Source organism: Equus asinus, chromosome 17 (genome assembly GCF_041296235.1).
Source record: "Equus asinus isolate D_3611 breed Donkey chromosome 17, EquAss-T2T_v2, whole genome shotgun sequence".
NCBI lineage: Eukaryota > Metazoa > Chordata > Mammalia > Perissodactyla > Equidae > Equus > Equus asinus.
The window spans coordinates 8837180-8852200 of NC_091806.1; the positions used below are offsets into that span (position 1 = coordinate 8837180).

At 36.9% G+C, this 15021-nt stretch overlaps 1 protein-coding gene across 2 annotated transcripts in view; it reads left to right on the plus strand.

Annotated features, from left to right (window-relative positions):
* The window catches only part of TTC17 (tetratricopeptide repeat domain 17), a 108442-nt gene that overhangs the window by 21720 nt on the left and 71701 nt on the right, over positions 1 to 15021 (plus strand). For both annotated transcript variants that reach the window (XM_044750168.2, XM_014861236.3), the window contains exons 3-8: positions 6675 to 6844; positions 7497 to 7608; positions 7838 to 7969; positions 12177 to 12286; positions 12846 to 12990; positions 13439 to 13578. In XM_044750168.2, coding sequence (XP_044606103.1) covers positions 6675 to 6844; positions 7497 to 7608; positions 7838 to 7969; positions 12177 to 12286; positions 12846 to 12990; positions 13439 to 13578 — 809 coding nt within the window. The remainder of the gene's footprint in view (positions 1 to 6674; positions 6845 to 7496; positions 7609 to 7837; positions 7970 to 12176; positions 12287 to 12845; positions 12991 to 13438; positions 13579 to 15021) is intronic.

Consider the following 15021-nt stretch of genomic DNA (forward strand, 5'->3'; position numbering starts at 1 on the left):
CCAGTTTTATGCCTTAGAAATTTTGAAATGTTGATTTTTATGAATACTAGGAATAAGACAATGGGTATGTTTATAGGGTTTCATGTTTGGAAGCTTGATCTGTTTTTATTTAAAAACAGTGTTCAGAAAGACACAGTGGTGCAGAAAATAGTTTTTATTTTCAGATGCATAGAGACATGGTATCTGTTTATTGGTGTCTCTTTTTTTAGGAGGCAGTATAGCATGATATAAACAGAAGGAGACTTAAATTATAGGACATGTAGGGGAAATGCCATGCATCAAGTCGGTGAAAATCCAAATGAAAAAGGATGACTCCATCAATTTTTGGTTAAGATAGTGTAGTGAGTTCATATTTAGTACACCCCTTCTGCTTCATATACACACCAATGACAGATTAAATACAAAATAAACACCAAAATTAAATGTAGCCAGGCCTAAAGCAACTTAAACATCTCCATGGACCATAAATGGAACAGAAACACTAAGTCAGGAATGTAGCTGAAGCTACAAACCTGCTGCTCTCTGAGCCAGGAGCAGGCCGTGGTGTCTGGTAGTTCAGCTCGGTGGAGTAAAGGGAACTGACAATTTTCCACGCAAGATAAAGGGAGAGAACCAGGCTTACTGCCTGAAGACTGGGATGGAGCATTCTCTTCATGAAAAGCGTCTGCGAGGGGAAAGAAGTCAGGGAGACAGAACAACCTGATGACCAAGAAAGGACCTGAACCATCCAATGGATCAATAATTACATCTTCAATTTCCTGAATATCATTTCAGGGCAGAATATCACTTTGGAGTAGAAACTCCAAACCAAAATGATAAGATCTGATTGTGGACTTGGGAACTAGATAGAACCTGGAAGCAACCACAAAACTACTAGACACAGGAGATGATGATGGAGTGGTTGGGAAGAGACAGATAGACGGACGGAGATGGAGATGGGTGAAGGATGACACCAGGGTTTTTGACCCAAGCAATTGAAAGGATGGAGGTGACATCTACTGAGATAGAGAAGACTGAAGGAGGTAATGGATTGAGGAGGAGTTCAGCTTTGGTAGGTTAAGTTTGAGAGTCCTATCGGACATCCAAGTGGAGACATCAAGTCGGGGGTTGCTTCTTCGAGTGCAGACTCTGGTATAAAGGCTTTGAGCTGGAGATGCAAATTTGTTATTCTCTGACGTGTAGACTTAAAGCCCTGAGAGCAGATAATACAGTGTGTCTACAAGGTAGTGACACCTAGACGGACTTAGACACCGAAGACGATGGAGGGACAGCCTCGGAGTGCTAAGGGAAAATCAGTCAAACTAGGATTGTATATTCTTTTAAACCATCATTCAAGAGTGAGGGCAAAGCAAAGGTGTTTTCTCACATACAAAGACAGTTTACTAACCACAGGCTCTCACTTAAAAAAAAATTTAAGATGTACTTCTGCAGGAAGAAAAGTAAACCCAGTAGAAGAGCATAGGATGTATAATGGGGAGTAAAAATACCAATGAAAAAGTTGGTAAGTCTATTTGTTTATTTTTTGTGTTTTAAGAGGTAAAACTAGATAAAATTAATAATATGTACTTGGGTTGGGGCACGTTCAGTGATTAGTTAAAGCACATTAGACTTTTGTCATGTTCAGAAAAAGGTAAAAGTAGCTGAATAAATTAAAATTGTGTGGGAGAATTTATGGGCAAACATTAAGAATTTAAGAATAATGCCACCTTCCAAGTAGTCTTACCAAAGGAAATATGAATCTAATCAAACCACAATACAATTTGTTTTCAATGTAATTGGTTTCCCTTGTCATTCTGTATGTTTTATCTTATATACTTAAAAGATTGTTCTGAGAAGGGCGTTTGTAGGCTTCATCAGACTGCTAAAGAAGTCCATGACAAAAGAGGTTTGGACCCCTGGATCCTGCTGTCAGAATGCAGGAAATACAGAGGACAGAAGAACACATTGAATGAACTTAGGAGATGCCCTCAGCAAAATCCTGTAGAGTGGCAAACTCTACAGGACAAAAAACCCAATTTCTTTAACAAGTAAATTACAAAGATTAAAAAAAAAAAAAGGAACTAAAGGATAACCAGTAGATTAGAAGAGACGTAAGAGACAACCAACTACGGTGTGTGTGGACCTCACTGGATTTTGATACCAACAAACTGTGTTTTAAAAAGTAGGAGGAAATGATTGGGAGTTAGAACACAGACTGGATATTTGGTATTAGGGAATTATTATTTTTTACATGTGATAATGGTGTTGTGGTTTTATTTTTTGAAAGAGTTTCTTTCAGAAACACTGAAATATTTACTGATGAAAAACATAACCAAAAATAAAGGAAGCACAAGCACTAAAATAATAGAAATGCAATCTAGTTTCCAAACCTACAAATAAAGAGAAGATACAAGAAGAAGGGAGGGAATGTACAAAGCGTTACCAAGCACATGGCAGGCAAGAAAAGAGACAAAAGCAGCAAAGAAAAAGAATGATAAATAGAAAACCCAAAGTAACATGGTTCAAGTAAATCCAAATAGGTCAGGAATCACAATAGATATAAACAGATTAAACTTGCTGATTAAAAAACTCAGATCAGATTTCTTATTTAGTCCAGCTATATGGTGCATGCAAGAAATAAGTCTAACACAAAATCAGTGTGGTGACAAATGGATAGAAAAAGTCTTTACTATGGAAATACTAAGCAAAAGAAAATTGATATGGCAGTATTTATACAAGTCTACAGCCTCTCACCTGAAATCGTTGAGGCTATATGTAATTAGAATATAGCCTTTTACTTTCTTCTGTTCTTATTGTTTTAGAAATGTTATAGGTGCAGATATCTTGTATTACATTCGACTGCCAACAGGATCGGGTCTCAAACTCCATAATCAGATACACTAATATTTCTTGAGTGAGATGTATAAATGTTCAGACTAAGAGGATAAAGACTATAAAATGGCTTTTCATCAAATTTTGCCATCACATGAATTTTAGTGCAAAATTTAAGGAAAAAACTCTAGGTTTTCAGAATTTTAGATTTTATAATCCTAAAGGATGATAAGCCTGCCTCAGACAAAATAAGAATGTAAGATCATTAGTAGAGATAAAGGGAGCTACTCCACATTAACAATCTACCAAAGGGATATAATATTACATGCTTGTCTCAAAGGTATGTGTATGTTGATATCAAAACAGCAAAAGCTGACAGAATTACATGAAAAATCCATAATCAGAGTAGGAGACTTTAACAGATCTTTATCAGAAACTGATAAATCCAACAAAAATATTATAAGATATAGGAAAAAATTAACATACTTAATCTGACAGTGAGAGAGGAGGGAAAGAGAGCAAGCGTGTGCTCCACATTGAACAAATAGAGTTTAAAGTGTTTTCAAAAGTGAAACATTTATCATAAATAGTCACTACCGGGATAAAAAGAAAATAAATTACAAAGTTTTGTTGTCATGCATAACATATTCTCTGATCACAGTACAATTAAAGCTAAAATATAAATAAGATATACATGCCCAGTGGGGGGAAGGAGGAAAAACTCAAGTATTTGAAAATTTTACATTCTCAAATTACCCATGGTTTAAAGAGGAAATCCCAAACTTTTCAAACTGAACTATGGTGAGAGTACCTCATTCCAGAGTTTGTAGAATGAAGCTTAGATATACGTAGAGGCAAATTTATAGACAAAGGCATTTATTACAATAAAAGAAGAGAAAAGAAAGGAGCTAAATATTCATCTCAGGTTAGAAAACGATAAAATAAACCTAATGATTAAAATAAACTTAGTGAACATGAAGGAAAAGAATGAACATAAAAAAGGAACATAAAGAAAAAAAGAGAAAAGACAGAATAAAGATTTATTAGTGATGATAAAGCAGATATAGATTTTTATAAACTAAAGAGATTGTTATTAATACTATAAAAACTTTGTGCCAGTGAATTTGAAAACTTAAGTGTAATGTGCAGAGTTCTAGAAAAATATGAAGTGTCAAAATTGAATAAACGGGGGAAAGGATAAACTCTTTATAAATGATATTAGAAAATTGATTGTCCATGTGGAAAAACATTAATTAGATTCTTACCTTTCAATACACAAAAACCATTTCCTATACACTTTATAAATCTAAATGTCTTTATCTGTTATAACAAAACACCACATCCTGGGTAACTTATGAACAATAGAAATTTATTTCTCATCGTTCTGGAGGCTGGAAAGTCTCAGATCAGAGCACCAGCGTGGTTGCCTTCTGGTGGGGGCTCTCTTCCTGGTTCATAGCTGACGCCTTCTCTCAACGTCCTACACAGGGGAAGGGAAGGGAGCTTTCTAGAGCCTTTTTTGTAAGAGCGCTAATCCCATTCGTGAGGTCACTGTCCTCATGGCCTGAGCACCTCTCAAAAGCCCCAACTCCTAATGCCATCACCTTTGGGGGTTAGGATTTCAACATGTAAATTTGGGGGGATACAAACATTCAGACCATAGCACTAAATATGAAAAGTAAAACTTTAAAACTTAAAAAAAATAGGAAAATATATTGATATATTTATGACATCAGGATAGAGAAGGAATTCTTAAATAACACGGAAATCTCAAACAATTAAGAAAACAATTGATAAAGTTGCCCATCTTAAATGTAAAAGTTTCTCTTTAGCAAGTGATACCATGAGCAAAATTAAAAGATAAGCTACAAGCTGGGAGAAGACATTAGCAATGTGTGTAACTGATAAAGAATAAGTTTACAGAATTACTGTTTTCATAAATTTCTATAAATCAATTAAAATACTGGGAAAAAATGGGCAGACTTGGACAGTCAATTCGCAAAATATTTCATAAATGTGAAAATGTGTTCCATCTCATCAACGATTGCAGTGTTTGAGATAGTCTACATTTTGTTGCCGTGTATATCAACTTTTACATGGGCAACAAACAGTCCCAGAGACTCAGTGCTGTTGTCACGAAGGACGATGGAGGCTCAAGGAAGAACAACCAGTAAGCCAGTCTAGTTTCCACTCAGAACTAACATACGTCATCTCTACTCACATTCCAGTGGCCAGAGCAAGTCCCATGGCCAAGCCTGAAGTCAGTAGGCAGTGTAGTATAATCTACCCACAGGAAAAGAGTGCAGAGGAAACCAATAATTGGAAACAGATCATTTAGTAACATCCCATAGTCTTAATGGCTTAAAACAATAAGGTCATACTAAATGTCACTCTAATCCTTATGCTGGGACCCAAGCTGACAGGGCAGCCACTGTCCGGAAAATTGCCATTCTCAATACAAGAGGGAAAAGAAAGAACATGATGAAGTATACATTGGCCCTAAAAATGCTCCCCTCCAGAAGAGTCAAATGGCACTTCTCGTGTTACACTGGCCAAAGCAACTCATATTGGCCCTGTCTGAGTCCAGCAGAACAGTGGTGTAGACTCCTCTTGTAAGGAGGGTAGCAAATTCCTTAATAGTAAAGCAGTCTACCCTAATAATTACAGCAAGAGAACATTTCATATCCATCAGACTGACGTGAATTAGAAAGCATGACAAAACCAAATGTTGGTAAGTTTGTGGGGATATGGATATTATTATAATCTGTTGGTAGAATTCTAGTTGTTATAACTACTTTGAAGAGCAGATTGACAGTGTCTAAATAAAACTGAAAATGTGCATCCCATATGACCTCATATTTTCACCCCTGCTGGAACTGTGACACTTGTGCACAAGGAGACTTATAAGAATATTGTAGCATTTTTAATAGCAAAATAAAATTTTAACAATCTAAAGGTTTATAGGAAAATGAATAAATTTTTATACATCCATTAAAATGAAAACTTTAGAGCTATACCAACCAATGCAGATAAATCTCAAAAACATAATATTAAGTTAAAAAAAACAAAATTGTAGAATGATACATGCAGTATGATATTTGTATAAAATTTTAAAACTTGCGAACTAATGCTCCATGTTGATTTTGGATATACATAAAGTAATATTTTAAGAGAGTAGGAGTAATACAGTAATATTTTATAAAAGTATACATGGAAATGATGCATAAAACAAATTCAGGATCGTGGTAACTTTGGGAAGGGAGAGAAGGATTTCCAAGACTGTAAAGAAGGGCTTCAACTACATTTTTTTTTCCTTTTAAAAATATCTGAAGTGAATATGGCAAAATGTTGTGATATGATAGGTACGGGTGAGATACGGGTGGTGGAAATATGGGTGCTTCTGTAATTCCTCTGTGTGTTTGAACAAAAAATTATGAGTAGCAGGAATTCACCTGGAACACAGGGCGTTAGGAGAAGTTATTCCAGGTAGCAGACAATGTGCTGGATGTCTCCAAGGACCAAAATACAATGTGTTTGGACAATTGAAGGCAGTGTCAATTGCTGAGCCATTCTATGCCGGGGAATTAAGTTGATAGATGCAGCTTTATAGGCAGTCAGAGGTCATATTATGAAGGCACTCATGCCAGTATTATAAATGTCATGTTCTGTTTGTTTCTGTATATGGACACCTGTTTAGAGAAGCTAATTTGTGTCAACTAAGTTAACTGAGGCCGTATTCAGAATCCTTGTCTTCCTTCGAGGGGATTCGCTGACTTCTTTAACACATTAAATTCTTTCTCATACGTAGTATCTAGACTGAAATATTAGAAAAATCCTCTGTGTTTATATTTTCTTCTCACCAGAAACAATTAGTTGCTCAAAAAATTCACATAGAAGAAAATGAGGACAGAGATACAGGACTGGAACAAAGACATAACAAAGAGGACCCAGACTGCATCAAAGCCAAGGTGCCCTTGGGGGACCTGGATCTGTATGACGGCACGTACATAACTCTGGAGAGCAAGGACATCAGGTAAGGAGAGCCTCTTCCCAAGGGAAAATGACGGCTTCCTGAACAGACCTTTCTCAAATCAAGAAGAAATTATTTTTCTAATGAGAATAAGCTTTAATCCCAGATGGGTTTATTGAAACTTGAAAGTTCAAAATACATACCACAAGTAGAATTCTTGGAAAGCTATTGAAAATATTTAATACCACAGTAGAAAATTGGACAACTTATAGTAAAAGAAATACAAATGGCCAATAAATGTGGAAAAAGTATTTCTCAGGAATGATCAAATAAGTACAAATTAAAACATTTAGATTGTTTTCATCTATCAAATTGGAAAAAACATTTAAAAATCAGTAACTGGTAAAAATGTGGAGAGAATGTCAACAGAAGTTTAATATTTATAGAAAGAATTGAGCAGTGTTATATTAGCTTTTAAAAAGTCCACAATCTTAACATCCTGTGACCTACCTACTATATTCTAACTCTTGATTTATCTCCTTTAAGTTGAACTCCTAAAATATTTGACTCTGACAGTAGCTATGTGAAAAGCTATGAATGTTGACTACTATTGGTTGTAAAGTTTTGATGCTTTGAGAATACGGTTCAGTTAGGGAAAGAATTTAACATTTCTTTCCCTTGCATTCATTCATTGCTTCTTGCTTCGTGATTTTAGCCCTGAAGATTATATAGACACGGAATCTCCTGTTCCTCCAGACCCAGAGCAACCTGATTGTACTAAAATTCTAGAACTTCCCTATAGTATACATGCTTTTCAGCACTTGCGAGTAAGTAAAGAGATTTGGGATTTTTTTTTTTTTTTTGCATTATTTCTTTAATTTAGACTCTTGCTTATAAAAACTCTTTCTCCTTCCAAAGAGCTTTATAATTTTATAAACATCTCCTATTTCTTAAAATTCCTTCAAAATAAATGCTACAAGATGCCGTAATACTTGTGCTCTTTTGGGTCTTACAATCTCCTTTTCCTGTTTTTTATCAATTTTTTCTTCTCTTCAGGGTGTACAAGAGAGAGTTAATCTTTCTGCACCTCTATTACCCAAAGAAGACCCAATCTTCACATATTTATCTAAACGATTAGGAAGGAGTCTAGATGACATAGGCCACCTCATCCATGAAGGGCTACAGAAGGTAAGTCATCAGTGACTTAAGGAGGCAGGAAACTCTGTGTGAACAAATGTTCTCCTCTCAGAAAATACCTGCCTAGCTTGCTTTTGTCAAGAGAGTGATTTTAACTTATGAGTACATTCATATGAACTGTATGCTTCAAGTAGGGAGAAATGTTGATAGCCCAGTCTTCTTTACCAGGAAGGGATGCTGAAAAGCTTTATTTAAACTAATTCATGAAAAAACAAATTGTAGCCTATAGAAGCAGCAGGGCTTATAGGCTAGATTATATATTTTGAGTGTGAAAGAAAATTTAACATTAGTGTGTTTGATATATCTACACGCAAAATACATAGATGATCGCTGTTCTCTGAACCAAAAAAAGAATCACCACCAACAATAAAATCTTGTAATTTTCTTTTAAGGGAACATCTACCTGCAAAAATGAAAAAGGGAATTAGGCAACAGGACCCAAGAATTTAAATATATCATTCAGGATAACCTGGGAATTTAGAAAACGATTTTTGCTCTTCTCTATGCCTAGGGAATTTCATAAAATGCAGGCTGGTGTCTAAGCAGTATGATAGTGGTATTAAGTAAAATGTATAATTGTAACATTTATATACAGTTTATCCAAATACATATTTATATGTTTATTCAAATACATTATGTATTTTATGTATGATTATTTTTGTAGCTAAGTTACCATCTTTGTCTTGTTTTTCTGAAGGTAATGTAAAATATTGCACCCCCAGAACTTCATGAGTATTAAGGGGAAACTGACCTAGGATTTAAAATATCCTTGAGAGGATGGTTAGTTGAAAGTAGATCATAGTGGTAAGTGCTCTATAGAAAATTAAAATAGAGGGTAATTGGGCGGCTACTTTAGACTGGGCAGTTGGGGTTATCCTTTCTGGAAAGGTGACATTTAAGCTGGTATCTGAATGACAAGAAGGAACCAAATCAAGGAAGAAGATTCAAAGATCAACGAAGAGCATTCTAGGCTGAGGCAAAGGCCTTGAAGCCTTAATGAGGTCGGTGGTATGTTATTCAGCTCAGGCTGCCATAACAAAATGCCACAGACGGGGCCCTAAACAACAGACATTGATTTCTCACAGCTCCGGAGGCTGGGAGGTCCAAGATCAAGGTGCTGGCTGATTCGGTTCCTGATGAGGGCTCTCTTCCTGGCTTGTAGACGGCTGCCTTCTCACTGTGTCCTCACATGGCCTCTTCTCTGTGTACAGGGAGAGAGAGAGAGATCTGGTGTTTCTTCCCCTTCTTATGAGGGCACTGGCCCTATTGGATGAGGGCCCCACCCTTACGACCTCATTTCACCTTTATCACCTCTTCACAGGCCCTTCTCCAAATACAGGCACATTGTGGATTAGGGCTTCCACATACGAATTTAGGGGGGAGGGGACACACATTCAGTCTATAACAGATGGCATGTAATCAAATTCAGGTCAATATGGCTGGAGCCTGGTGAGCCAAGGGGAGGATGATAGGGAATGAAGCCGAAGAAGTAGGCCAGAGCCAGACTGTAGGGCTCTGACAGCCAGGGCTGGGACTTTGAATTTTATTCCAAGTGTGTTGAGAAGCTGGAGCAGAGGAATGACATAATTCAATTAATATTTTTAAAAGTACCCTCTTAAACTTATATGGAAAAATAAATGAAGGAGGCCACAACTGGAAATAGACCAGTTAAAAGACTATTGCAGTTGTTCAAGAGAGAAATGAAGGTGGTTTGAGTAGAATGGTTACCTATGGAAATGCACGGACTTAAACTGTTTCCAGAAATGTTTAGAAGTTTGGAAGCTGATGAATTAGCTCTGTGGTATGAGGACAAAAGAGAAATCAAGGATAATTCCTCAATTTTGGCTTGAGCAGTTTGAAGCAGGAGCAGGGTCGGGGTGAGAGAAGAGACGATAGAGTTCTATTTTGGCCGTGTTAAATTTGAAATACCTGTATGAGTCTGGAATACAGAAGAGGTCAGAGCTGAGTGTGTAGATAGAGAATAATTGTTAAATAGGGAGTATTTTTAGCCGTGGGACTGGATATGGTCATCTGAAGGAGAGTGAAGTTTGAGAAGAGGCCACTGGGTCCTCTCACATTTCTCTCTCAAGCAGAGGGAGAAGGGCCAGCCGAAGAAACCAGAAGAATGTGATGTCCTAAGAATCAGGGGGGAAAAGGTGTTCAAAAGAAGGAGAGAGTAATTAAACAGTGGCATCAAACGTTTCTAGATTTTGGGGGAAGATTTTTCTTTAAAGATTTATTTTTCTCTTACTTCCAGTAGATTGTGATGTGTAGAGTATTCTGTTTATCATGATGTTTTTAGTAGTTCATGTAGAATTTTTAATTGATCTTTTTGTCCCAATTCATGGTGTAAAGTTTGAAAATGAGAGGTAAAAATTAAAGCGTTCGTTGATTTGAAAGAAAACTTCTCAAAAGGCTATCAAAAAGGAGACGGAAGCCTAAATCATAAGTCAGTAGTGAGAGAACGTCATATCCCTTAACCAACTACATATAGTGCTAAAAATCTTTAATTGCAGCCCTCAAAAATCATATCCTGTCCTGCAAGATAGAGTACTTAAAGATGAGTAACACAGAGTTATGCTTAGTTTGAATCTTAAAAATAACCATTTTTGAAATAATTAGTCCTTGTAAAAAATTCAGACTATATTAAAAAAATCTATAAAAGAGAAAGTAAAAACCATAATTTAAAAACTCAGAGATAATTGCTGTTTTATAATCTTATGAATCTTTATTTTGACACATTTTTATAGTTAAAACAATTATTCCCATAGAATAAATTTTTAATAGTGGAATTGTGGGGGTCAAAGGTTAATCACATTTTTAAGGCTTTTTACATACTTTTTGTCAAATAGTCCCCCAGAAATGCTGGACTAACCTGACATTTCTACACTTAATATCTGAGGTTAATATACAGTGTAACCAACAGTGAGTATTGGCAACTTTTTAACCTTTGCCGATTTGTAAAAGAAAAACGTATATCTTTTAAATATCTATCTCTTTGTTGTTTTATATCATTTCATCTGCTACTTAGCCATTGTTTCATAACTTTAAATGTCTGTTCATATTCTTAGCCCGTGTTCTGTTGGTTGATTGTCTTTCTGTTTCGATTTTTTATGAGCTCTTTCTATATCAAAGATATTAAACGTTGGCTGTCATACACATCTTTCCCAGTTTATCTTAAACTTTATGACTTTTTTTCCTATGCTGAATTTGAAATTTCTGTACTTGGGTTTAAAATTACTGACGTTGGGTTTTTGACATGGTCCAGTTTAGTGTTTTGACCTCCATGTGGTTGAAATTCAGCATATGTTAAGAAATGAAAACTTCTAGCCACAAAAGGAGCAAACCTATCTGAAAATCTGTTTAACTTGACTAAATAATACACTGATTGCCGTATACTAAGGATGTAGTTTTTAGCAGTGTGAAGGTTTGAATCAGATTCTGAGCACAGGGTCCAGCCCAGTGGCGCAGTAGTTAAGTTTGTGCATCCCACTTCAGCAGCCCCGGGGTTCATGGGTTCACATCTCAGGCACAGACCTAACATCACTCGTCAAGCCATGCAGTGGCAGCATCCCACATACAAAATAGAGGAAGATTGGCACAGATGTTAGCTCAGCGACAACCTTCCTCAAGCAAAAAGAGGAAGATGGGCAACAGATGTTAGCTCAGGGCCAATCTTCCTCACAAAAAAAAAAAAAAAAAAGATTCTGAACACACATGAGGAAATGACAAGTAAAAATTCATGTTTCACAAAAGCATAAACCTGTTATTTGCCTATATATATACCTTCATTCAGATATTAAATCAACTGGAAACTTTGCAATGTGTTAATTTCAGGAATTTCACATTAGAGCAACTGGAGTTTCTAAACAGGTTAGGTCTTAACTTCTAAAGTCCTGAAATAGGATCCGACAAGTTATGGTCCCTTTCTGCCTTGGAATGATAGCCTGGAGTTGGACGGTCTCTCTAGGGAGCTCACACCTCAGTGCACTTGCTCAACTAGTGATCAGGAGGCTCTTTGACAGGAGTAGTTTATTTACACTGTGTTCTCTGCTTTATCACTGCTAGGAAGCCTTACTCTTCTGCATCTTCAATTTCGGAAGAGACAGAGTAGGAAAGATGCTCATCTTGAACATTCTAAGTTGAAGAAACTGTCCTGAGTTGTATTTGATTGTCGTCTTATTTGTTGACTTTCTAGAACTCTTCCTCGTGGGTACTGTATAACATGGCTTCATTTTACTGGAGAATAAAGAATGAGCCGTATCAGGTAGTGGAATGTGCCATGCGAGCACTTCACTTCTCTTCCAGGTAAGAGCCCTCCCCTGCTGGACCTCCCAGTCTTCCACAAAACTCAGGACCCTTCAAGAAGCAATACTTACAAAAACAAGAAGCAGCAGCGTTGTATTGTACTTACTCTGTCCTCCATCCCTGTTAGAGAAACTAGTCCCATCACAAAAAATGACAGATGTCAAAGAGTTCAAAGTGATCATAGCATAATATTCTTCTGATTTCTAGTAAAGAAAAATAAGTAATGTAGATGCTCTCTGATTCACTTGAATGCAAGGACCTTGAGTGGAGAAATTATCATGAATTCAATTTTTCTTAAAGCAAATCTAAGTCCTAAATACATTTTAAAATCATAAAATGTCTGCCAGACCTTATTTTTGTGGCAAAATTTGTAGCCATCAGATTGAGTAAGAAACATTACAATTTTCTTAAATTATTTTCTCCATCATAAGTGTACTCAGAGTTATTTTCCTACGAGCAGTAACTTTGAATGTAATTTTCCCTCGTCAGATAGTTACACATAGTTGTGGAGTACATGCGTCTTTCCTAACATCTAGTTACGTCTCTCCGTCTCTTCCAGGCACAATAAAGATATTGCCCTGGTCAACCTGGCAAACGTTCTGCACAGAGCCCACTTCTCTGCTGATGCTGCGGTCGTGGTCCATGCAGCTCTGGACGACAGTGACTTCTTCACCAGCTATTACACTTTGGGAAATATATATGCAGTAAGTACAACTTTTGTTTCCCTGAGCCAAACCAGTTCCAATTTTCTTTTTATTTTCCAATAAAAAATACCTTTTTTCCTTCCTCCTTTGGTCTGAACAAGGGAGAGGGGCTGGAAATGAAGAAATGAAGGGGAAAAAAGTCCTCAACACAATAATGTATTATAATTGTCCTAGCCTCGTGACATAAAAGAAAAATAAAGTTGATAGGAATATTAAATCTCTGCAGAGTACCCGTCTTAAGACAGCAAGACATTCCAATTAAGCCATCTTACAGCATGCGTTCATGTTGTGGAGATTTGGCCACTAATCAAAATAATGTCCACTCTCGAGTGGGAGATGGGTGTGATCTCATCAATCATTGGGGGTTTGGACAGATGCGACCGGCTCGTGGCTAACGTTTCTCCCCCTGTGTGTGTGTATGTGTGTGTGTTTGTTTTTCTCTCTTCAGATGCTTGGGGAGTACAACCACTCAGTGCTCTGTTATGACCATGCTTTGCAGGCCAAGCCTGAGTTTGAGCAAGCTATAAAGAGGAAGCATGCTGTCCTCTGTCAGCAAAAACTTGAGCAGAAATTGGAAGCTCAACATAGGTAATTGAGAGAAAAATTTCACAGGAGCACTAGCACCATAGAACCTGGGTTAGACCTGTGTGGGTGATATCGGTCCATCAGTTCCTTAGAATTAAGAAAACACCTATTCTAAACCATTGTTACCTCGATAAGAAAGATAAAATTGAGGGAGGCCGGCCCACTGGCGTAGCTGTTAAGTTTGTGTGTTCTGCTTCAGCAGCCCAGGGTTCACCAGTTCAGATCCCGGGTGCAGACCTATCACCACTCATCAAGCCATGCTGTGGCAGGCGTCCCACATATAAAGTAGAGGAAGATGGGCACAGATGTTAGCTCAGGGCCAGTCTTCCTCAGCAAAAGGAGGAGAATTGGCAGTGGATGTTAGCTTAGGGCTAATCTTCCTCAAAAAAAATAAATAAATAAAATTGAGGCACCTGAAAAAAGAAGGGAAGAAAGAAAAACACCTCTTCAGTACTGCTAGTCCTGTCCCTTTTCTCCAAATCCAGGAGGTTTAGCTCAATTCAGTGGTTGTCTGGAGGAATCTTTTTAATAACATGGATTGCAGGAACTGGAGAATGTTTGCAGTAAATGCTGTCGTGTAGATCTTTACAGTTTTGACCATCGATTAGTTTTATGAAGTCAGATGGAGGGGGTGCTGCCAGATACTCAGTAATTCTATTGATTATGTTTTTATTGCCATAGAATACACTGTCAGTAAAATCACTTGCAGGTGCTGTATTTGGTCTTTCTCCACTTTGGCTCCTAGAATTGGGCTATTGTTGTGTTAGTTAAGTGACATTCTTTACGTTAGTTAAGAGACATTATTTGGCCCACCTTTTAATCAGATTTGGTTGAAAAATATAAATAATTATTTCATTCCATAAATAATAGGGCCAGTTAAGAAACTTCACATAACTCAGAAGCGAATTGTTTATCTCGTGTAGAATTAGCCTTGATGTTGGGAGTCTACTTTGATTATTAGACAATGAAATGGAGATTGGGAATTTACTATACTATTGTATTTGCTGTTTTTCCAATCTGTTTAAAGCATAGTGTAGTAAAAAGTCAAGAATGACAGCTCACCGTTTGTACCTGGCTTCTGTCACACCTGATCAGAACTTGCCCTGCCTGAGCTTTTTCCAGTATCATGTTCTGAAGAATCAAATTGGTTCTTTCCTATAAAAACTATGCAGCTCCTAAATCTCCACGTCACAGTATAATCGGTAATAAGATTTTTGTGATTAAATATAATCAGGCAGTTGATTTATTGATATTAGATGGTAGAGAATATTTCTTTCTAAGCAAAGTTTCTGTGGTTTTTCCCCAAATGTATGCACCAAGGAGTTAAAGTGTGAGAGCAACGTACTATGGCCCTCACTCTTAACCTTGTCACAGGCAGAATCAAAGGAAAAGGTAAAAAGGAGGATTCTAGAAAGGCTTTGAATATCAGTGGAACTAACACACACT